The sequence below is a fragment of the Oreochromis niloticus genome, linkage group LG2 (assembly GCF_001858045.2).
Source record: "Oreochromis niloticus isolate F11D_XX linkage group LG2, O_niloticus_UMD_NMBU, whole genome shotgun sequence".
Lineage (NCBI taxonomy): Eukaryota > Metazoa > Chordata > Actinopteri > Cichliformes > Cichlidae > Oreochromis > Oreochromis niloticus.
In genome coordinates, this window is record NC_031966.2 from 14,691,677 (window position 1) to 14,715,441 (window position 23,765).

The window sequence follows — 23,765 nt, forward strand, 5'->3', positions numbered from 1 at the left end:
GGATCATGAATGGGTTCAGATTTTAGGAATGCATTATTAGAACATTATGGGTAATTTTTAATAACTCTCAGTACAAGCTTTCTGAAATGGCAGAAAGATGCATCTGCTTTATTACTGCCGAACTCTCTTTTTTCTTTTTCTTTTTAAACTAGGTGTCTTACTATAAGTTATTGGGGTCCGATGTGAATGCTTGATTTTAAGTAGATTTTGCATTGATTTGAATGGTTTTAAATGCATTACTTCTTGTTGAGTTATTTAACATTTCTTTTAGTCTTTTTAAAGGTCTGAAAAATAGTATGTAAATGTAAATGATAGCATCACAATTCTGCAACGCTGCAACACTTACACTCCGAGATGATCGTCTATAATCATCACAATCTCTGTGTTACCAGCAAGTACAAAACCTCATTTAAAAGGCAGTAGCAGAAATTATGTTCATTCACTGAATTGTGGCGTCAGTTTGTGTGTGCGATTGTATTATCGTTATTTCAGTGTCAGTTCATTAATAAGCTCTGTGAGTTACTTCTTCATCATGTTTCCTATACTCTCATTTATTTCCACCGCAAGGAATAATACATATAGACCTGTTGGTGAAATCTGTAGGGGGTGTAGGGGGGTTTCATTTAGAAATATTGATGTATATTTCATTTTGGGATTTTTTTACTGTTGAATTTCTCTGCTCCGGTCTGATAACTATCTTTATATTTTTTGCTTTTGTTTTCAGTGTTGCAGATTTTTTTCCAATGTGCTAACTTTATTTTAAATAACACATTTTCACAATTAAGCTTTGAATTATTCCCTAAATTACATTATACTGTCAATCAAAGCATTTGCTTGTATAATTTCGCTGTTTTTTTTGCCAGTCATGCCAGTGATCAAGCCTATTATCAGATTTCAGTTTGTCCAACCACAGCATATCTTAACCATGCAACACACAGTTCCAGTTTTGTTACCCCTTAAATAGCTTTGTGGTTGCTAAAATCATATTGTTCATCACTGCCTGCCAATATCAGAACTGTAAGGATTTGAAGCCCAGCATATTTATAATGACAGAACCCCCAATTTGAGATTCTGGATTGGATGTTCTTCTTCTCTATGCTGCTTGCAAGACCATCTACCGTGACCAGTTTGGCAATGGGTCAGTGATGGTCTGGAGAAATCACATTGGAGGGTCGCACACACCAGAGAGCCACATTATGACAGAAGTTGGAGCAGACTGTGATTTCATTTTTTTTAAACTTTGACTTTTGGTGTAAGTTTGAATCCAGCTCTCAAAGGATCGATGGTTTCCACTGACTGACATACATTGTGACGTTTGTTACGTCACTGTGTTCTCAACAAACTACACAATATATCTCAGTAAGAACTGTCAATTTGCATATTTCATTCTTAAATATGTGAATATGTCAATTCTAAGCAGTGTAAAAACCCATTAAAATTTGCACATCACACGCTGAATCCTGATTTACTTGCTAACATAAAACATCCTATTTTTCTTCTCTCCAATAAAATGTTGATGAGGTGTCCGTCTTTTATTTTCAATTCCCAAAATGTCACCAAAACAGTGATGCTTCTGGAAGCAGCATGGCTAGTTTAAAAAAAAAAGAAAAAAAAAAGCGACCCCTAAAATAATTTTCACAAACAGATGACCAGAAATCATCCATATAATGAAAACTTAATTCAGGATCTTGTCACATATGAGTTTTATTATTTGGGCCTAAACTGTGGACTGCTGGAGCTGGTGTCAGTCACTCAGCTGGAGTCATAAAGGCCGACAGAGAGACACACAGTCTCATAATAGCTTTTATTTGACTTGGATGGTTTTCCTTCTGTTAGAAGAAATAACAAATAAATATCATGGTGGGTAAACAAAACGATAAAAGATTTATTAGCCATGGAACTCATCTGATATATGACTTTTTAATGCTTTTTCCTCCTTTATCTTGTTCTCATTCTCCTGCTTTCTTTTTGTTTTTATTCTTTGCTCTGTTTGTCAGCAGTCCACAGAGCGCAGGGCCATATGAGAGAGATGCAAATTAAAGAGATAAACAAGATAGATTTATGGATATTGTTAGATAGGTAGATGGATGGAGAGAGTGATAGATACTAGAGAATGATAGAGAATGTGAATGTGCAATAGAAAGCAAGACTGATAACAGCTTTGCATTCTGCTTCCTATTTGCTCTGTCAATGTCAGTATGGGAACACCAAAGATGGAAAAGAAGAAGAAGAAGAAAATCTCTTTTCAGTAAAAAGAAAGAAAAAACACGGCTATACCCAAAAAGTGTCAAAACCTTCAAAACAAGAAGTGTAAACACAAGGAATATTTTCCGGCTGTGCTGCACATTAAAATATCATAATACCATTCCTGTCTGTCAAATGTGTGCTTCCCCCCCCCCCCCCTGCTCTTCGTTACCACAAGTGCTGAGCAAAATTGCACATAAAAGCACACATTTTCTTTGCCTAAAGACTACACAATGCCAGGCACATACTTTTCCCATCAAGGCCTGCAGAGACAAAACAGGGAACACTCATCTCTTGTCAAACAAAAGGAATGAGCCAGAAAACACAAGGCTGAAAGGGAAACATCCAAAACGATGAAACCTTGTTAGTTTGAGGAAATGAGTTTTCTGTTTTCTGAGCACGGCTCGTCAATTAACATTCACAGCACTAATAAAAGTTGATTGGCTCTGGAATAATGCACAGCCAATTTTCTTCCTGTGTAGGCTACATGAATGCAAGTGTGAGTGTAAATTGGATAGCTTAAGCATATACGGCATGTATGTGAGCGTGGCATATTTCTTTCAAGATGTGTGTGTGGGCACACGTGTTTTATTGTCTGTGTGAAAACTGACAAGTACGAAGCAGTGTTCCTTAATTGTGTGACAAGAAAACATTATGAATGTGTTTGTCACCTTCCTTTTTTCATGCTGACTACTTATCTGTATGCATGTATTTATGTCTAAATCAAACATAAAGGTCCAGAGTTGTGCTGCTCTTTTGTGCTGCTTTGTTGTGATTTTCTAATGTTGACTATCTAAAATTCACAGCCGTGTATTAATGTGCTGATTGGCTTTGTGTAGTATATGATTGTTCAACGCAGGCCTAGCTCGCAGCAATATAAGGCGATCAGCCGTGCGATATTTCATACCTTTCCTTTTCTCCCTGTAATTACGCTGTGCTTTCTGGATTCTGATTACCTGCCAGGCCTTCTTCCCCGCAAACAAAACTAATAGATTTAAGGCCTCTGAGTCATGTCAAAAATCATTTGGCTCTATTGAGCAGGAAGAGAAAAAAAATTGAGAATTGACAAGAGTGTTGTATGTAATCCCATGTTCACTGTGTGTTGAGAGAATGAGGAAGAGAGAAATCCTTACAGGGGAGAAAAAATAAATAAATCGCTTAATGACGGTAATAAAATGTGTGTGTGTTCTTCTGTTTCTCAGAAAAGATATGATTGCTTCATTTTAATGCCAGAGCAATGAGGCGCTGTTGGAGGGCTCCAGTAAAGGAGAAAAAAAGAAAGAAAGAAAAAAAAAGTTCTACATTAAAAACATGTGAAACACACAGATGCAACACACACACACACACACACACACACACGCGTCTTTTACTCTGATTCTCTCTTCATAGTTTCTCATTCTTTCCTTGCATTGCTTGTCCATTAATCTCTCTTACACACACACACACGCACACACACACGCACACACAGACACACGCGCACACAGACACACGCGCACACAGACACACACAGACACACACAGACACACGCGCACACACAGACACACACGCACACAGACACACGCGCACTCCTCAAGGCAGCAGATGGACTCATGCCAGCCATATTTCTTATAGTTCCTTTTGTCTTTGAAGCTCTTTGGACCAAATTGTTCCACTGATCATAAATGTCATATCATCCTTTCTCTTTCTCTCACTCTCCCCCTCTCTCTCCATCTCTTTCTCCTTCTGTGCCTTTGTTCTGTAATTGGCTGTGTGTGTGTGTGTGTGTGTGTGTGGGGCTACGTGTGCGTTAGATGAAATGGTTGTGGCTTTGTTTATCATTTGACTCCTATATATCTTAAGTGCCCTGTATACCTCAACTAATGCCACTTCTTCGGTCACTCTCTCTCTCTCTCGCTCTCTCTCTCTCACCCTCTCTCACCCTCTCTCTCTCTCTCTCTCTTTTTCCCATTCGCCCTGTCTGTCTCTCATCCTCTTGTCTTTCTCTCCTCTCTCTCCAGAGACCTCAGTGAAAACCAGATTCAGGCAGTTCCAAGAAAGGCTTTCAGAGGGATCACCGGTGTCAAGAACCTGTAAGCACAATTATTATAATTCTCTTTTTCATCTTCTCCTCTCCACTATCACATATGTATCGTATATTATTGCATCAGAAAATGTTAATAAATACCTAAACATTTTTGCATTTTCTCGGGGATTATTACCCATCGGAGAGAATCACACAATCATGAAGCACAAAATCACATTTAGACTTCATCCATTTAATTGCTCCTGTGTTTATATATTCAACTTCATTAAATGTGAACAAAATACAACTGTAATAAAAACAGGATGATATAGTTCATATAATAGGTTATTTGTGTACTCTATGCTAGCATCAGATGACTTTAAGTTGAATCCAGTAAGCTTTTCTTACTTGCTTTTCTTTTTTAATCCCTTGTACTATAATGAAGATATCTATGGTGTTTGAATTTTACTGAATAGCTACAATAAAACAATGTAATTCCTACTTAAACGAGCTAATAATTAAAAATAGCTATTCCTTAAGGATGGTTTATCACCTCCTTTAAATCTCTGAGAACTGGCAAGACTAAGTGCTTTATAGAATTTTAGCTGCTTCACCTTTTAGGATCTCCTTTTTCATATTTTTCAGTTTGTAATCTTTTAAATGTTTCTAAAGATGACAGCTCAGGACTGTAGAAAGGCCACTTGTGCACTCTGTCTTTGGCACTGTCTTGCTGATATAAGCAATGGCTTTTCTGTAAATTATGTCATATGCATGGGTGCTTTTATTACTTTAAAAACAGTGTATAGTTTCGTTTGGCACAGATGTGCAAGTCATCCATGCCTTGTGTAATGGCCTGTCACTCTATCAGGGATGCAGGCTAAACTGTGGGCTGATAAAAGGCCAGATTTCCCCTCCGCTTTAGCCTTGTTGATGAAGCTTCCATATCTCCTCTTCAGCAAGAGTTACAAACCTGCAACTCTTGCTGAAAACTTACATTTGTTGATGCACCAACACACTGAATTCCCTGACTCCAATTTCTTTGCAATTTTATGTTGCGAAATGCAGTCCAAAGCATTACATTCTATGTATGTGTTTTTTAACAGAATCAGAAACTTGTACCTCCTACTCCGTACATCTGCTACAACCTGCTTCTCCGCTGCCTTTCCTCTCTCCTTCTTTCTCTTTTTTTTCTTGCCTGGTCCCATATTCCTACTTTTCTTACTCTCCCTGTTAATTCAGCTTGTCTCCCTTACCACTCTTCCTGTCCACAAAGGTTTTGTCCTCAAATCAAATGCTCAATTTCCCCCTGTCAAATATTCACGATCTCCTAATCACCAATAGTGAGATCAATACGCTTCCCATCAATAATAGCTGATCAATGCTGCCTCTAAACTACCAGACAGGCTCTTGTGGAGATGTTCTAAATGAGAAAGGATTCGGAAAACATTAAATAAAAAAAAATAGAAATTTCGTTCTGCAGGACACTTCAGCTTTATGAAAAACAGGCGACAATAAAAGTTGATGTTGCTGTGGAAATCATTAGATTAGGCCAACAAATCTTCTCTGTGTAAATTGAAGTTTGCTGCCATGTTTCATCACATATCTGACATGACAGAGGAGATGAAGAGAGGAAGAGACGGAAACACATAGCAACACATAATAACTACAAGATATGAAAAGATAAAAACCCATTCTCTGGCGATTCTTATTTCGCTACCATAGATGCTGACTGACACACGAAAGGAAATGTGTATTCCTGGGGCTAATGAGATGGAAAGAATTAAATCTAAATAACCACATGTTTTCTCTGCATATTTCAGTTGTGTAAATAGTGCAGGTAAAGTGGGTAAATGAAAAAGATGCAAATGTTTCCGAAACAGATTTTAACTTGAAAGTAATGAACCATAATCGCTTCAGTGATGCAAAGGTGGATCATATTTGATTGCTCGCCAGTTGTATCTCTCATATATATCCTCTGAACTACCGCTAATGAAGATAAGTGAAAACAGATCACCATGTGGTTCAATTATTTCATTTCATTCTTCTGATGACGGGCATATTATGGGCTCTAAAGCCCCACAACAGCTGCTAAATCGACCTTGAAGTGAGATTTATTTTCTCCACTGCTGCTGAAATTTCGCGAATGAACTTTGAAGTTCTGTTTTAACTCAGCTCAGACAAGATGAACATTAATAGGACAATTACAGATGAAAACATTATCAAACACCCTAAAACAGCTACTAAATGAACCTTACTGGTGAAACTGTTTTCTTAACCATAAACATGCTGTTTCATTAGATCATTAACAAGTGCTGCTAATCGACATTCAAACATTTAAAACCCACATTTACACTGATATCTTAGCAGATACCTTCAGCTGTCGCTTTAGCTGTCCTTTTCACATGAGGGTTTTGGTACGTCAAACTAATGTATAGTTGTGGGCTGTTATATTCATCAAAGCATTTCAACCCATGAGTAAAATTACAAGTTAGTGAGGCTTGCAGAGCAGAGAGAATTACAAGTGTTTGAATTTTTTTCAGTAGCTCTGTATAACAGACCAAATATGAATCTGTCATCCCAAAATGGGAATGCGCGTATCCGTGAATTAAGATCTAAGTTATGTGCTTTTTGTACTCTTTCAATGGGCAATCTGTGAGTTGATTAATATGCATCTTGCCATAGATCGGTAATTCAAAGTTAGGCTACAGGCAAATGTGCTCCTCTGCTTAGTTTCCTCTCCCAAGTGTGATGTAAGTTCAATGTGGCCGCCAAAGTCCACAGGAGATTATTACTCTTAAGTTAAATGGGCCTGAAACTGACTATACGCTGTACTCTGCAGTGTGTGTGTGTGTGTGTGTGTGTGAGCATGTAGGCGAGCAAGTGTCAGTTCCCATGGCTTAGCTCCAAACCTTTGAGTTCAGGTTGGCCTCTGATCATCTAATCCACTCTCGCTTCTCAATCCAATCTAAACGTTACACACCACCTTACCTCTTTCACCTTAGACTCACTCAAGAATTTCACAACCATTTGAAGATCAGTGGCAGAAAGAAAACAACTACTAGACTATCATCCCTTAGCTGTGTCCTTATGGGAACTTGTGGGCATTTTTATATTAATGTTTTTAAGCTGGACTTCAAATCCACCAAAGATGTGCTGAAAAAGGGGAAAGCTCTTTCCTGGCATCTCACACTTGCACCTGAGTGCTCCCCAGTATAGCCACAGTCTGTCCCACTGGAGCAACATGCACAGTTGCAATCCAATATTTCCAGTTTCCAGATTTTGAAAATAGAAAAGTCGTACATGCTCCTTTTACATTTGGAGCTTCATTTTCTACCAAAGCTATAATGTCACATAAATCTCAATGGATTATAAATTGCGTCAGCCCCTTTTAAAATGTTTTTAACTAAATAGCTTTGACCTACAAGGTGAATCATTTTATTCTTTTTCTTCAGTCAAACTTACGGCCGACTCAGCTTTCTCAGGATCATTCATTTCTTCCATCTCCTTTTTTTTGACATCTTATAACACCTCCTCCTCCTCCCTGTTTTTTTTATCTTTCTTTCTCTAGTTTATCCTCCCATCACTGCCACCTCCTTTTATGCTCAGTCCATGATTTCCTTCTCCCCCTCTCATAATTTCCCCTTTTCCCTATCTTTCTATCCTTTTTTTCTTTTCTTAATCATTCTTTATTTTCATTTATTCTACTCTTCAGCTGCTTCCCATCGTCATTCTCTCCTCTTCGCTTTCTCCGAAAGTTTTCAGTCTCCAACTTATTCCAATTAGTCACCTCCCTAAATTCCCTCCCTCCCTCTTTTACAGTGTTTCCCTCTCTACTCTCCCTTCTATCCTTCCATCCCTCCCTCCATTAGACAAGGTGACTCCTGCAGTAAAAGGCTCCAGCCCTCCATTATACCACGGAGTAAAAAAACCTTCATGACATTCTGTCCCTGGTGGACACAGCATTGATTTTCTCATGTCTCTCTCTCCCCCTCTCACTTTGTAGCCATCTCTCCCTTGCTCTCACCCTATCCTCTGCCTCTTTCAATCTCAGTCCATGTCTTCCCATCTTTTTTTGTCTCACTCTGTTTCTCAGAGGGTAGGGTCTCTATCTTTCTCTTCTGGTTCTTCTCTTTCAAGCGGCCCAGTGGCAACCACAGCATTGTCATTTATTGAACTGTTTCCTTTACATACAGGCACAACACACACATACACAAGCACGTACACCATGCACACATAGACACAACAGCCCTTTTGACCCGACTATCACATGACTGATTTGCTGAAACAGCCAAGAACCTGGCAAATGTGATTACTACAGTCTTACGCTAACCTAAGGAGACAGGCTCTATGCTATACCTCTGTGTATGGATGTTTGAGTGTATATGTGTGATCGCTCCTATACATTGTGCTGACAGAGAGTCTTGTCATTCCCTTAAATCCTACCTGTCAGTCAAACTAGAAATGATAAAGGTAGATTTTCGAGTTTGGACACATCTGAACACTGTGCCAAAATTTGTGTATTGTGTTCTGGGTTTATGGTAGTATTTGTATTAGTAATACAGTCATATCTAAAGATTTTGTTTAAATGAATTCTTGTCATGTTAACCACAGCTGTTCATGAGCATCTTTGGCACTGAACATTTGCGCCTTCATGTGTACAGTCAGCTACTGTAATGCTTATTAACTATGTTCTGTATACATTTAGTTATGATCAGAGTGTATGTGCGCTACTTTTGTTGGGAGGCAAGCCGCTGTAGTTTCGATTACAAAGACACATAGGGCATCAGATAAAATACAGCTGTTTCATATGCCCTGACATTACACCTCAGTGCCCACACAGACATGCCTCTTTATCTTCTGCAGCCATCAAGTCCTCATATTGTACCTTGTTTTCCATCTGCCTGCTTTCTCACTGTCCTACCCGTTTTTTTATTGTGATAAAATTTAATTCATTTTACCCGCTGGGTCCACCTATGCTCACTATCTACACATTCATAGTACCACCAGGTGCTTTGGAAGAATGTATTCAGAGAGTATAATATGCAGGTTTTCAGCAAAATACAAAAGTATACAGTATATCAGTGTAAGAATTAAAAAAAAGAAGTCCCTTCATGGCCTCCTTTCTTTTTCCCCCTATAAAACATCTCCATGCTTCATGCTTCCCTACCCACAATGCAGTGCAGGATAGCCGTTTGTTTGAATTATGTCTACACTGCCTTGGAGAGAGGTGAGAACATTGTGTCGTTTACGTGCATGTGCACACACACCAGTATCGTAGTGTGTCTCCGCCCGTGCAGATGTTTACTTTCAACTGATTTTATGTTTACCACATTTCCAACAATGGACAGCTGGAGCCAGGCATGAAAATATACAAAAAAAAAGACTAATAATGGTCTTCCTTTTGAAAGCAGAGCGTCCTTATATCAAAGTGCCGCAAGAGAAAGTAGGATGGAGACATGACAGCCAGCTTTCTGACAGGGATTACTCAGATTCCCATGATTCTTGGCTTGAACCCACCCCCCACTGCACATGTCCTTAAATGGCAGGATGTGGCTAATTCGTTAAAGGTCATGATCAGCAGAGACAGTAGGTAGATGGAGGGGTGAGGTAGAAAATGTCAATTGTTTTGGGAAAGGATTTACATGGCTAGACTGCATTCACCTAAAAGTCCTATTTTTTTTATTTTAATAATAGGATTTGTAATTTAGTTTTGATGGTGAATTGACCTAAAATCACATACAAGAAAACAGTAAAGTATGATCAGTTTTAAAATACATCAAGAAATTAGATTTCCGGCTTTCTCGGAATTGTTTTTTTTTTTTTTTTTTTTTTTTTTTATACTGGAACTCTGTCATGTCCAGCTCTTTTCATTGTTCTGTTCTTTGCTAAACTTGGTCTATAATGCACTTCAAGCTAAGTTTATTTTATATTCAGTTAATCTATATTATTATGCAATAATAATAATAATAAAGAGAGACTTTAATGGAAGCTTGTTGATGTCCTTGATTGCATTTTTTTGTGGAAAAAGGTGGACAATAAAACCATAATTTATTCCTGTATCCTTGAACATTACTAAAAGCAGACTTATCATTAGCAAGTCAAATCCTACCCTGTATTGTTCAAATCTAAATGGACATTAAATGCAAATATCATTCACTTTAAATGACACAAAAGGCTTTTAATTACCTGTTTCAAAAGATGTCCACCAGCGTTGGTACCTATGTGAAAGACTGACTATAAGTCCAACCAACCTAATAACCAACTATTAGTCGTTACAAACACACACTCCTCTAAAATAGCTTTTTTCACCGTTTTAAATTAGATTTTTGTTCACCTACAGGTGTTTCCAATACACAGCCTAATCTATATGAAGTCCCTGCAAGTCAGAGAAAGGTAACTAAGAAGTAAATGTAATTCTTAGTTTCCTTAGTGAATGATTGTCTGCATTAGTGCTGCGATGAAATGCCTCTTGCCCCTGTCCATACCCTTTGATTGGGCAAGCAGTTAGGAAAATGGATGGATGAAAGCTTTTAAGAATTTTAGAAAGTTCAATCATTCCTTTTTCATTCACTTAATGAGGGAGGAAAATAAATGGAGGAACCAGTAGTCAAAATTCCAGCAACACTTAGAGTATATACAAAAAAATTATTGGTAGATCGGTGCCATCTATATCTACTTACAGATCAACCAGTGAAACCTAAATCAGAACATTCAAAGTAATTGTTTAAAGTATCTTATAATAAAAAGCAATAAGAAATTAATCTTTTTTTCCATTGTCTGCTATTTGTGTCCATCACTATTCATTGTCTACTTTCTTTACCAACAAAGACAACAAATGTTTGCAGTTTTTGATTGCCAATAATTTAAAATTTTGATGAAGGGTGGAAACACAGTTATGGTCCTCCTTCCTTCCTATCTTCCATCCTTTTATTAATTACTCAGTTAGTAGTGGTTGCTCACTGATGATTTCATGCAGAGACAGCATGTGTGTGTATGTCCATGTGTGCTTACCTCTGCTCCAGATGGTAGCAGAGGGAAGCTTTGAATCAGTCTGCCAATAGGCCTTATGATAGACATGATTAAACACACTAACTAATTATATGGAAGGAAATTAAATTTTGGACCCCTGTTCTATCTCCTGCAACAAACATCTATGACTGGAACACACAGGGTTGCAGAATACAACACAATGGTACAGATATAGAGCACGCACATGGATACACAAACTTGCCCTTACCCCGGACTGATACCAATCATGTCACCATTAATCAAGGTGCTTGGTGTAAAAAGCTGTCAGAGGAATCCAATTACATTGTAGATGATGAAATTGTTTTTTGTGGGTGAAGGTGGAAGCTCAAACATAGCTGCCAGTGTAAAAACAAGTATCTTTTCTCCATTTTGCGGAAAAGCAGAGTTGTAAAGTTTCTGGAGGCGAGCGGTGATATTATTGAAAAAGTGATCAAAAAGAGAACTAAATACCTGAAGATATTTCAGTCCTCTACCCATAATGCTTGTGGGCCATTTTATGTATGCATTTATGTATCTATTTATTTACTTACTTATTTTTTGGCTTCTAGTGTAGCCACTGGGTATTCAATTCAAGACACCAAAGATGACTGTAAGATTGACACTACCTGAAAATGCAAACCAAATAGTGGTTAACTGTCATTTCCAATGTAAAAGTGATTAATGTGACATGGGGAGTAGCCTAACATACAGCTCAGGTCAATGCCAGATAAAAAAAAAAAATTCCTTGAAGGGCATATTGCATAATACAATTTCTCTGAGTAACAGGTCCTGTCCAGTCCAGCAAGCAGAATCATGGATAAATGCTGTGTTGTGCCAAACACATTTGTTTTTCCAATATGTGGGTATTTTGCCCAAGTAGACGGGGTCATGAAGGCCAGGATGGCAAAAGATAGGAGAAGAATTTGGAGGAAGGGGGATGGTGGGAAAAGTCGAGGATGAAGCCAACAGGTTTGGTGAAATTTAGGGCAACCGAAACTAATTATTAGGGAAGTATATGGTTAGGATTGAGGGTTAGAAATGCTGTAACAATATCAAGCTCCTTCCTTTTGATACTTAGAATATACAATCATTAAACTAATTTTTATATCTCTTTAGGACAGACAGTCTGAAGGCTCAGAAAAGTATTTTTTCTTCTTGCATGGAAAATCTACAGAAGATAATAACTACTTTTCTTTCATTCCATAGATTTCTTTAATTCTGTCATAGAATCCTAGGAGGACAAGTGCAAAAATACAAATCTTTGATTAATTTTGCAATTAGAATAACTGAGTAAGCCAAGGGTTGTCCAACTCCAGGCCTCACGGGCCGGTGTCCTGCAGGTTTTAGACATTCAAAACATGTTGAGGAGGTCATTTAGCCATTTAAATCAGCTGTGTTGGATCAAGGACACATCTAAAACCTGCCGGACACCGGCCCTTGAGGCCTGGAGTTGGACACCCCTGGAATAAGGCTTCGTTAAATTATTGCTTTTAGGTTTTGCAAAAATTAAACAAAGCACATAATCTATAGTTAAAGTTTCCACCAAGGTTTCTTTAAAGTGCCACTAGCCCAGATCCTTACACAACATTTATTTGTGTTATTCTAGACCACAGGGCTAAAAGCAAACTAACAGCTTAAAATTTAACCAGCAACCAAGAACTGTTACATTTAGAGGTGAAGTGTTTTTACGAAGTGTTTCATAGGTATTCTTTTTATTTGCCGGCGCAAATGAAAAGGTAGCTTTGGAAAGATGACGTTTAGCAGCTAGACATATTTCCACTTTAAGGTGAAGGCTGAACTGGACCCCTGTACTGTGATGTCAGGCTAACAAGACACCAATACTGGCTGATTCACCTAGGCTCCAAATTATGTTCATTTGTAATTATATTTTAAATTATTTGTTCATCGTTATTGCTATAGCTTAATTTAATTGGTAACCTTTGTTAAGTTATAGGAGCAGCCCAGGTTAGAACAGCAGGTGTGGGATGGAAAGTCCCTTCAGACAAACACGTGACACCACATGAATTGCCATTCTTCACACATAGATTCTGATGTATGAATAGAATGACAAAGACCTTAATTTGTTGTTGGTTGTCTGTCTCTACACTTTATTCCTCGACATTAAAAGAACAGTGCCGTGAATAAAAAGCCTTTAATAACTAGTCAACTTTAGCAGTGCCATGCATCTCCATATGGCTGTTTAGGCTGTGCGCCATTCTTCTTTCCCCCCAAAATACATGCCTTTTAATTACATAAAGCAGAAAACATGGCACAACCATATGCTGATGATCCCCAGACTCACTATATTTTAGACTCAGTCATTTAACAGATGCTTACACTCGCAGCTCTCATCCAACAAGTGGGCAACAAAGAAAGAAAAATAGCTTCAAGACATGACTTATGACAAGAGCACAAACCCAGACTATTCTTTTATGTACACTTTCATATACCATCATTGTTTCGTGCTCCATATTGTTGATCCTGTCCAATCTTTACAGATCGTGCTCAGTTAATGAAGTGCCGCAATGGCAAGGAGGTAAACAACTTAACACTAAATCACCTTTAAGATATAATTGCATTGCTTCAAAGAAAATCCAGGCATCTCATCACTCTATGGAAGCCTTTGGAGGGTTGAAAATAATTATGTCGTGATCCAAACCTGGCCTGTGGGTATGGATTGGTTTGATATTTCCTCTATTTAGTTCAAACCAAAACCATGCCAATTGTTAACCACTTGCAGCTGGTCAATACCAGGTAGAAATACCTGAAATACACTTTTTACTACACTTTGCCATGAACTCATTTATGTGACCCTGCTGCACATGTCAGCACCGCCTCAGAGAGTATAATGATCAAACAATGAAAAGTTACAGTGAGCTTTGTATGGTAGCTTTGCTGAAGCCTTGTCTCAATAGAAATATTTCTGAGTTTGCTTTGCATGTTCTTGTATAAAGAGCTGTGATAAGATAATGACTCTCTAGTACTGCTATGTGCTCTAAAACATTTAGTTTGTACATTTATCTTGCCTGAAGATGGTGCATCTGGGGCCTTCTCTGGCCAGCTGCCTCTTGTTGATAAGCGGATATACAGAATATTGAGGTGTACCTGTGGTGCACTGTAGTAAATACAATTTTCAGATACTCCGAGGACTTATATGTCTCTAAGATTCTTTACACAGACTTGCACTGTGGACATGTATATACAAAAACAAACAACAATCCGCTGCTCCTGAAATTCTGATGTGATATCTGCTGCCCTACAGAGAGAGAGAAAACTATAGCTGCCTTTTTGGGATGCACCTTCCTCAGGGTTAAAAGCTGACATGACTGATTTAACAGGTGTTGCAGTGTGCCAAGCAGACACCAGGGCAAACACAGAAGGGAAAAAAATAAATTAAAAAGCTTGATGAAGAAAACAGGGAGACGAAATTGATTAGAGATGGGTAGATGAAGAGCGAAAGGGAAAAAGTGAAGGGGGAATAAAAGACAAGATGAGAGAAAAACATGGATTGTGAATTGGGAGAGATGAAAAGTGGAGAAGACTGATCCAAAACAAGAAGAGAGAAACGAATATAAGATGGTTGAAGTCAAAGAAAAAGTGATTAGCAAGGGAGGAATCCAGGAGAAGGGAGATTGGGGGAAGAGAAGAAGACAAAAGATTAAGGTGTAGTGGCTCAAGAGCAGACAATAAATAGTTTGATAGTGTTTCTGTCAGTTTGTATGTATTTTATCTTTCTGTGCTGTGTTTACCCTATTAATCTACCTGTGTCCACCTGTCTGAGTGCGTTTGTGTGTGTAATAGGTTAAATGCCACTTACAAGGGACATGAAGACACTTCTAAATGTCTGCCCTTTGTGTATTTTCATCTGCAGTCCATCCTTACTCTCCTGTAGATGAAGAAGACGAGGTAGGAGGGACAGAGGGATGAATGGGTTGGAGGAATGGAAGGAAGTAAGGAAGGAAGGGAGGAAGTGGACTTTTCAGGGTTGCTGGGTTCATGAGGGGTGGATGATGTTGGTGGGGAGGGGAGCTGAATACCTAAAGCCGAGCAAATTAAAGTAAAAGCAAAGGATAGATGGCAGTGGGGTGCAGGGTGCATCTGGTAGTCCAGCAAGCAAGTCGTTGAGCAAGCCTGGAAATGGAGGAGTTAGTGAGAGAGAGAGGGAGGAAGGAAGGAGAATGGGAACAAGAGGCAGAGTCGTGACTGTAGGTTGATTTACGGAGGCTTTCCTTTTAATGAAATTGTTTCAGTGACAGAGCCGGTAAAAGGCCCTTAATGGATTGGCTGGCCTAATGTAATGAAATTACTCCCTCTTTCACTACAGAGAGAGGAAAAAAGAATAAAAGAGGACATGGGGGGAGGGAGAGGAGGAGGATGGGAGAGGAGAGATGCAATTAATATTTACAGAACAGACAAGCAGGGTGGGCTTTAGTAGCAATGGCTCGCTCGCTCTCTTCTTTATTGTGCCTATCTCTCTCGCCCCTCTCTCTCCCGGTGGCCAGTGTGCGCTGGGCGTGCAGCAGGGGAAGGAGGTGATAGGCTGATGCCAGGCAGGCCACTTCAGCGCACCGGTCTCTTCTCTCGCGCTCTCCTTTTCCTCTCCTCTTCTCCTTAGGGCTGGCCATATCAGCACTGAGGTGAGAGACTTAACCTTAGCTTGTGTGCTATCATCTGGACTAGATATTCCTAGAGTGTGTGTGAGTGAGTGCATGTTCGAGAGAGAGAGTTAACTCCGGTGTCTCCTACCTGCTACCTTAAGCCCACTACTTGGGTATCACCTTACACACATATCCACATGCACACACTCTCATTCAAGCAACCCATCTTTTGTTAGTCCCTCCCCCAGCTGAGCGGACCTTGCAGACTTGCGCCTGACTCTCTCCCATCTCTGTCTCATCTGTGTGTGTGTGTGTGTGTGTGTGTGTCTGTGTGTGTGTTTGTGTGCGCGGTGCAGGCAACTGGACAGCAACCACATCAGCTGCATCGAAGATGGAGCTTTCCGAGCGCTGCGCGATCTGGAGATTCTGTAAGTAGAGAAAAGCCCTGGTCCTCCATCTCTCTCCTCCTTTGCCGCCTCCTTCTCTCATCAGTTTCCTCTTCTCCTCTCTTCCCCTTTTCATGTTTTGTCTGTGAAACAAGGATATGTCCTGCACTCTCCTCTTCTCATTATAAGCTTTGCTTTATGTCTTATTCAGTTTCCTCGCCCTTTCCTTTTTTCCCTTTCATTTAAAAGGAATTCACTTCCCTCTCAGTTCTGTATCGTCCCTCTTTCCCCTTCATGTACTTTTCTATCTTATCTGTCTTTTATGTCTGCTTTGTGTCTTTAGTATAAGAAAAGCTGTAACTTGAAGGTGATTTTGTTTAAAGATGACAGTTTCTTAAATGCTTCTGCGTGTGAATTATCCTCAGTTATATCCTTGAATGACTGCAGAGGTGGCTGTATAAGTACTTGTGCGCATTGCTTGCAAAGATGAAACCTACCTGTTCATCAGCCTGAAATTGTGTAGTCACTGACTCACATTAAACTGATACACACCCAAATACAACCACAAACAATGGGATGGGAAACATTGTATCTGCCACCTGCTGTGCTCTGCATTTCTGCGCTCCATGTGTGTTATCATATGTGGGTGAGTCCTCCTGTATATGGGGATACATTAATGTTCTTGCGTGTTTGCTTCCAGCTGTGTGAGTTATTGAGTCTGTATGTGTGTGTTTGCGTGAGTGTGTGAGGAAAAATTGTGTGCGTCTTATCTGTCTACGTTTCCAGAGCTCCTCATTTGTCACTATACTCAGAGGTGTGACCGGCCACTGTGCAATGAAAGCTATATTAGTAAAAGGTGTCTACTTTTTCCGCACCTGTATGTGTGTACAAATGCATGTTATTGTGCATGAATGGGTTTCTATGTGTGTCTGTTGCAAGACTTTACCGTTAGTACAGAATCGGGTTATTATTTTTTTCCTCTGTTCCCTATATTTTGTGCTAAAATAAATAATATAAAGGTTATAGTGTAAGATCTTGATATTAGGAAAAAGCAGCTGGAAAGAAGTTTGTTCTGTGATGGTGGCGTTGCTGATAGCTGATAAGGTTAGTGGTACTGTTTCTGATTATCTTAACGAGGAATAATCATATAGGCAATCAGGCACAGGCAAAGATAAAGAAAGATTAGCTTAAAAAAACAGGCAAAAAGAAGAGAGAAAAGAGAGGGGGGGGCAGTTAAGGTAAAGATGGGATGAGAAGAATAAGCAAAAGAAGAAAAGGTGATTCCACTTTTTCCAACCTGTCTGTCCATCTTTGGCTACATATGACTTGGAAAAAATGCCGGCAAATTATTAGAACTATTAGAAATTGTTTGGTTTCACAGAGATAGTGATAGTTGAGTTAAATGTTGGAAAAAAAACAAGAACGTGATTATTCTTATGTTTTTTAGGGTTTCCAACACATTCTGACAATAATTAGGTATTGCAGTCATCAGCTTGAAAGTCTGAGATAAAGTCTCATTGTCACATAAATGTCTACTATTTCACAAATAATATTCACAGAGAGACTATTATGGGCAAAGCTACCAAGTATACATATTCTGTGATAAGGATGAGAAGCCAAAGAAGCATTGGAAGTTGGCAGAATTTAGAATTTTAAAGGAATTTTCTCCGTAATGTTGATTCCACTTTTGTCTGCAGTGTATTTTTTACTTTAAATGGCCCATTTAAGAATCATGGGATCAAAAATGTGATCAAATTCAATACTCATAAAGATGATATACAGCAGGTAGCAGGTATGTGATGCAAAAGCTCAGAGAGATTCCCAGCAGTATCAGACACATCTTGATTAGTATCCTGCTGAAGTAGGTGTGATTGTTCTTGGTGCAGTCTGGTGCTGCTAATGTGCTCACATAAATGATTAAATAGAGCAGAGGATACTGTGGTAAATGGTTCAATGTGTGGCAGTGTAGTCCTCATCCAAATCAAAATAAAATGTAATCACCACTACTATAAGTAATAAAATCAATGCAGGTGTTCATTTTAAATGATGCTTCATCACAGTATTGTAGGTTTTCATTAAAGCCATCGTATCCTTTATCTCCACGTTTTATTTCCTTTTATAAGTTAGATTTTTTTTTCATTCCCTGGCCTCACTTTTGCTCAGCGCACAATGAAAGTGATAGGGGCCAGATAGAGGGGGATCGGCAGTACGAGATACAACATATTAGCAATTCATAAGACTCTGACAGCTGAGTGCTCGGCAGGATTTACAATTCACTGTAAATACGCAGCCGTTCCATTCACAGCAGACAGCATGACAGCACACAGTATATTCACTGAATGTGACGTTTTAATAAAGGCAGGTGTGTGTGTGTGCGCGCGCGCGTGTGTGTTTGTACGTGTGTGTGTGTGCGCGTTGAAGTGTTTGTGTTCATGTGCAAAGGGCATGAATGACAGTAAGCAATTCTGCTGCTGGACTGATCTTCATTTCAAGCATCTTAACACACACGCACAGACAAACACACACATTCGCCACACAAACAGATGCATGTGTATTCACACATATCCGCGCACACACAAACACAGACGCAGTCCCATCTGTTCAGTTCTTGGGGTTGATTCCGTGATCGTAGTACAAAATGGATGATAGAGATAACGGTGACTGGAGGTCATGTGACTGCACCATCAGGTAGGTGGATGTATTTTTGATTGTTCACACCTATGTGTGTCTGTGTGAGTATCTTCTTGTGCTTTTGTCTTTTCAAGGATCGGTTTAAGTCTTAAGCCATCGGCTGTTCAAACGGCTGAGTAGCACTGAGGTTAGGATGATTAGCTTTAGATTAAAGTTTAGTGCAGTGTTTCTATTACACATTAGTTTATCCGTCAAACAGAGGTTAGGTCGTTTATCAAGCAGAAATATCTCCAGCCTGGGGACTTGACAATTTGAAAATGTCATCTTGATCTCTGGGAAATTGCAAATAATATTTTACGTGTTTTTAGACATGTTATAGGGTATGAGTCAGTCAAGAAGATAGATCGAAATTATAAAGAAAACATTTTTTTAAACTTTAATCAAGTCCTAGTTGGAGTAGGATCTGCGATCCACTTGGTCAGGAGTTTTCTATATTTTTCTTAACTGCTCAACTACCTGTATTCATATTTGCGCCAACTAGCCTCTACTTCACTGCCGTTATACGAGTTATTTTGATTGTACACTTAGATATAGGCATTTTTGTATATTTCTGGCATGTGCACGTAACATTACACCTCCATGTTTATGCAATAATTCTTTTGCTATTACGTGAAAGGCTTTTTCTCTGTTCTTTGCAATAAATGACTCTCAGCTTGCTTGAGTCGCACTTTCAATTTGTTTGATCCAGCTAAATTGCTGCCTCTGGTTCCGATCCAGAAATCTTTTGAAGAGGGCCAAATTTCCCTCGGAAGGGCTGTTTGGTTTCCAAGTGCCGCTTCAGCTTGCTTGACACTATGTTAGCATTAGCCAACTTTTCTCGACAGATGAAACACTCAAGGCTGATGGGTTGTTGGCGTCCTTGTCCAGCTTATATGTGATACTTCTAGTGCCAGATTTTTTTTACTCATTTCTTTAGGTGGAGAGTTAGTTCTAGCTTTACTTAGTTCTTCCTCTTACAAATGTCACTATCCCCGCTGTTTTTTATGTGTGACATTCGGATAAATCCAACCATCCGGAGACTACGCTTAAATATAGGGATTCCCTTTGCAGCACTTTTTAAATTATCTTTGGGTATCTTTGCGCTGCAAAAATGGTAAAAATGGTAAATGGGCAGATATTTTACTATATAGCGCTCTTCTACGCTAATTGAGCAGTCCAAGCGCTTTCTACTACAAGCCTCACACATACTGACACAAGCACTTTTTTTTAAACACCTAAGCGCTTTTATCTCACACACACACACATACACACACACTGATGGATGCATTGGGGGTGAAAATGGCAGGCTGGAGGAGCTGAGGATCAAACCACCAACCCGCCTGAGCCACAGCTGGCCAAAATGCTTGCATATGAATTATTGGTGTAATAAATATAAAATACAGTCATTACTTTCCGTAGGAATTTAATATTACTATAATAATGTATGTTTTCCACATAAACCAACCATAAGATATAAGAAAGTACATAGGTTGCAGGCAAATAGATATTCGTGTGTATTTTAGTAATTTGTGTGTGCGCGCATCATGCTAATTGAAAGAAGTGGAGCTCTCTCTCTCTCTCTCTCTCTGTGGCACTAATGAATCTCCACTTTAATTAATCTAGTCATTTTTAATTAGCCAATGTTTCTTGGTAGACTAGGCTTTATCTGAGCCTAATATGTTTCACAGGAGCTGCTTTGACTCGTCAAAGCTGAATATTTGGGTGTCTGGCTCATTTTGTAAAAGCTAAATGGATTTTAGTTTGTTAGTTTCATTAATCTTGTTATAATTGCTCTCTGGAAATGAAAAGGAGTGATGGGGCTTTTTTTTTTCTATAAAGTTAGACAACGTGTTAAAAATTCAGACACATTTAAGATAAAATGTTTGACCTGTCACAAATTGAAAAATTTGCGTATGCGTTGACTAAAAGCTGTAATCATTTCTCTTTGCAAAAAAAGAATGAATTCCTCGTTTTAATAATAGGAGTGTACTTTTAATCATTGCATTTTTCAAGGTTTTTTTCCCCCTTTAACACTCTCTGTAAATTTTGCCACGTATTGTTCTTCAGCATCACAGTTTGACTCACGTTCGCCTCCTAAAGAATCTTACAGGAAAAAAAACACAAACAAAAAAGCATACTGCACTAGTCAAAGAGAAGTAAAACACACGAGAGTGATGGCAGCAATTCACAACAAAGAGCCAATTTCTGTACTCTAAGAAAAGAAGAGTTTCTATGATGTTAATGGTTTGAATGCTGCTTCTTTCTCTCTGGGTTTGACAGAAGAGTTTTACTTTCTGAAGAGGCTTAGAAAGAAAGACAGATGTGACTAAAGAGTCTTTAAATTCACCATTTCCTCTGATATCCTTTCCCTTTACTCATATGTCCTTAGATAGTCTCTTTCGCTCTTGCTTCCTCTTCTCTCTGCTCTCTCTTTCATGGTTGCCAGGATGAAAGTGGAGGATCGGTGTTGTAAAAGCAAGGCAGTGCTGGGCTATGATTTATTTAGACCCAAAAGGACTGTGGTTACTATCCTATCCCATCCTTTTTGCCAGGAGAGACAAGAGACAAGAGAGATTTGGGGAGGTGGAACGGGTAGGGGGGTGTTAGCAGAATGGGGGAAAAAAAGGGACAGAAGGAAGAATTTTAGGAAAGAAGAAGAAGAAAAGAAGGCATGTAATACTGGTGCTGTAAAAACAGCCAGTTTCCTGGATATAATTTATTTATCTACTGTTGAGGAGAGAGAGAAACAAGGCAATACAGAAAAGAAGGTAGAAGGGAAAGTGGAGAAATCCATAGATGCAGAGGAAGACCAAAAAGATATGCAGTGTGCAAAGAAAAAGAGCGATAAAATGCAGGGAGAGAAAGAATCAGAGAAGGCAGACATAAGAGCAATAGACAGATACTACTGTAAAACTGATGCAGGACAAAAACAAACAAGAAGCAGAAAAAGGGAGGCAGGTGAAACCTTGTCCATTTGTTGCAGATAAACAAGACCAGAAGAAAGAGATGTAGGACAGAGCGGTATAAAAGACATCAGAGTGAAAGGGAGATGAAATGGCAGATAGAAAAGAAGGAAGAAACACTGATGTGACATTAGCGAGTAGAAGAAACTCTGATAGAAAATAGATTGAAAGGATCAGAGGGAGGAGAGCAGGGAGGCATTAATTATTGATGGAACAAATGTCTGACTGACTGACTCAATTTGGCCCTTTGTTGTTTCCAGACCACCAAGGCTGTCAGATAGACTCAGAACAGGGTTTCTCAAAGTAAGGACGGAGACCCCACTGGGTGGCTGATGTTTTGATTTTCCGGTTTTTAGTTTTTATCAAGATTGGTTGGCAATATGTCTTAATTTTAATTAAGTAATACGTGTTGCCTCCATTGCTTAGATAAACATAACACAAAGATGTTATATACATGCATTTATTATCTGTTAATAAGAATGCCAAATGTCAGTATTGTGAATGGCCAATCTAAACTGCTGTCCTAATGCGTTATTGCATTGGTGCTGTTTTGAGATTGACCTGTGCTGTAGGGCATCTGCACATTGTTGTTAATATCCGGATAGTCATTTTCCACTGCCAAGTAATGAAGACCCACTCTGATACTGCCATCTTGGAAAATTAGCATTTTGCAGTCATTTTACGTAAGCTTTCTCTGCTAGAAAATTAGAAGAGTCTTTAGGCTGGGATGCTGCAAACAAATATCTGAAATTAACTTTTTAGCTTGTCTGCAATGGCTGGTATACTAATAAAACAGTGCCTGAGAGGACTCACTATTCATGACCAAAATAATGACAGCTCAAAGGGCCACGGCAAGTGGAGGCAGAGGCAACAAAAAACTGCACCTTGAATAACCGGTTTGTTTACACCGCATAAAATCAGCTGCAAAAAGGAGATGTGGTGTGCATGGCAGTAAAGGTCTATGTGAGTGAGTGTGTGGATGTTAGTGGGAAAATGATAGTGAACTCAAAGTAAGTGCATAACGAGAGTCTCACTGAAAGTAGACAGCTTTTATAGTGACTGGCATCACTGGCCCAGGCGCTCCAAGCCAGCTGAAGTGGAAGACTCCATCAGCCAACATGTTTCTGGAAGAGATGCAGTACAATGAAGCCACAATACTCTCTGTTCTTTAGTGCCTGCACTTTTGATAAAAAAAATGCTCGTGTGGATCATAGAAACAAATGTGCATTCAAAGCCACTTTTACCTTTAAAGTTTCAAAGAACACGACCAAAGACGTGTTGTTAAGGTCTTAAAAAATCATTTTAAAACATAAATCAGTGAACTAGTAAATTATATGTTCATTTTGAATTTACTGTTGAACTTAAAACATGTTGGGTAATTAAAAACCACACATTGGTTGACGAAATACAGAAAACAGGTCATGCAGTGTATCTCTCAATCAGGCACCAGAGATGCCCTTTAGCAGGGTATATGTGGTCCAGGGAGACTCGGCTGAAAGGAGTGATCAGCCTTGCAGTTCTGGGACAGTGATAAACTTTTATTGGAGGATTCTCCCAAGCATAGTTTGTGTTACAATGTACCTTTTTTTGTAGAGAAGCAGAAAGTCATTGCTGAGCTTAGACAACTACAACACTGGGTTAAAGTTGTTGGATTAGGGCATGGTCCCATTTAAGAGAAGATTGTAATCCCATGCCAGGGGTAGCAGCGATTGTGTTACGTAAAGATAGCAATTATTTCACAGTTCTGGGTGAATACTAAAATGCCTAAACAAGCCTGGGATCGTTTTTCTATCGCACGTGAAAACAGAGGCAGAGTCACCCTTGATTTGTTCTTTTGTTTGTTCTTCACTGAAAATCAAGAAAGAATGCACACCGGGGTGGCCTTATCATATTC

General features: G+C 39.1%; 1 protein-coding gene across 2 annotated transcripts in view; it reads left to right on the plus strand.

The window, feature by feature from the left end:
* slit3 (slit homolog 3 (Drosophila)) overlaps positions 1–23,765 on the plus strand; it is a 229,056-nt gene that overhangs the window by 119,546 nt on the left and 85,745 nt on the right. Inside the window, exons 5-6 of one of the 2 annotated variants that reach the window (XM_005467284.4) lie at positions 4,242–4,313; positions 16,209–16,280. In XM_005467284.4, coding sequence (XP_005467341.1) covers positions 4,242–4,313; positions 16,209–16,280 — 144 coding nt within the window. Of the gene's footprint in view, positions 1–4,241; positions 4,314–15,740; positions 15,892–16,208; positions 16,281–23,765 lie in introns of those variants that run through there. The other variant, XM_025910322.1, reaches the window with a different exon arrangement.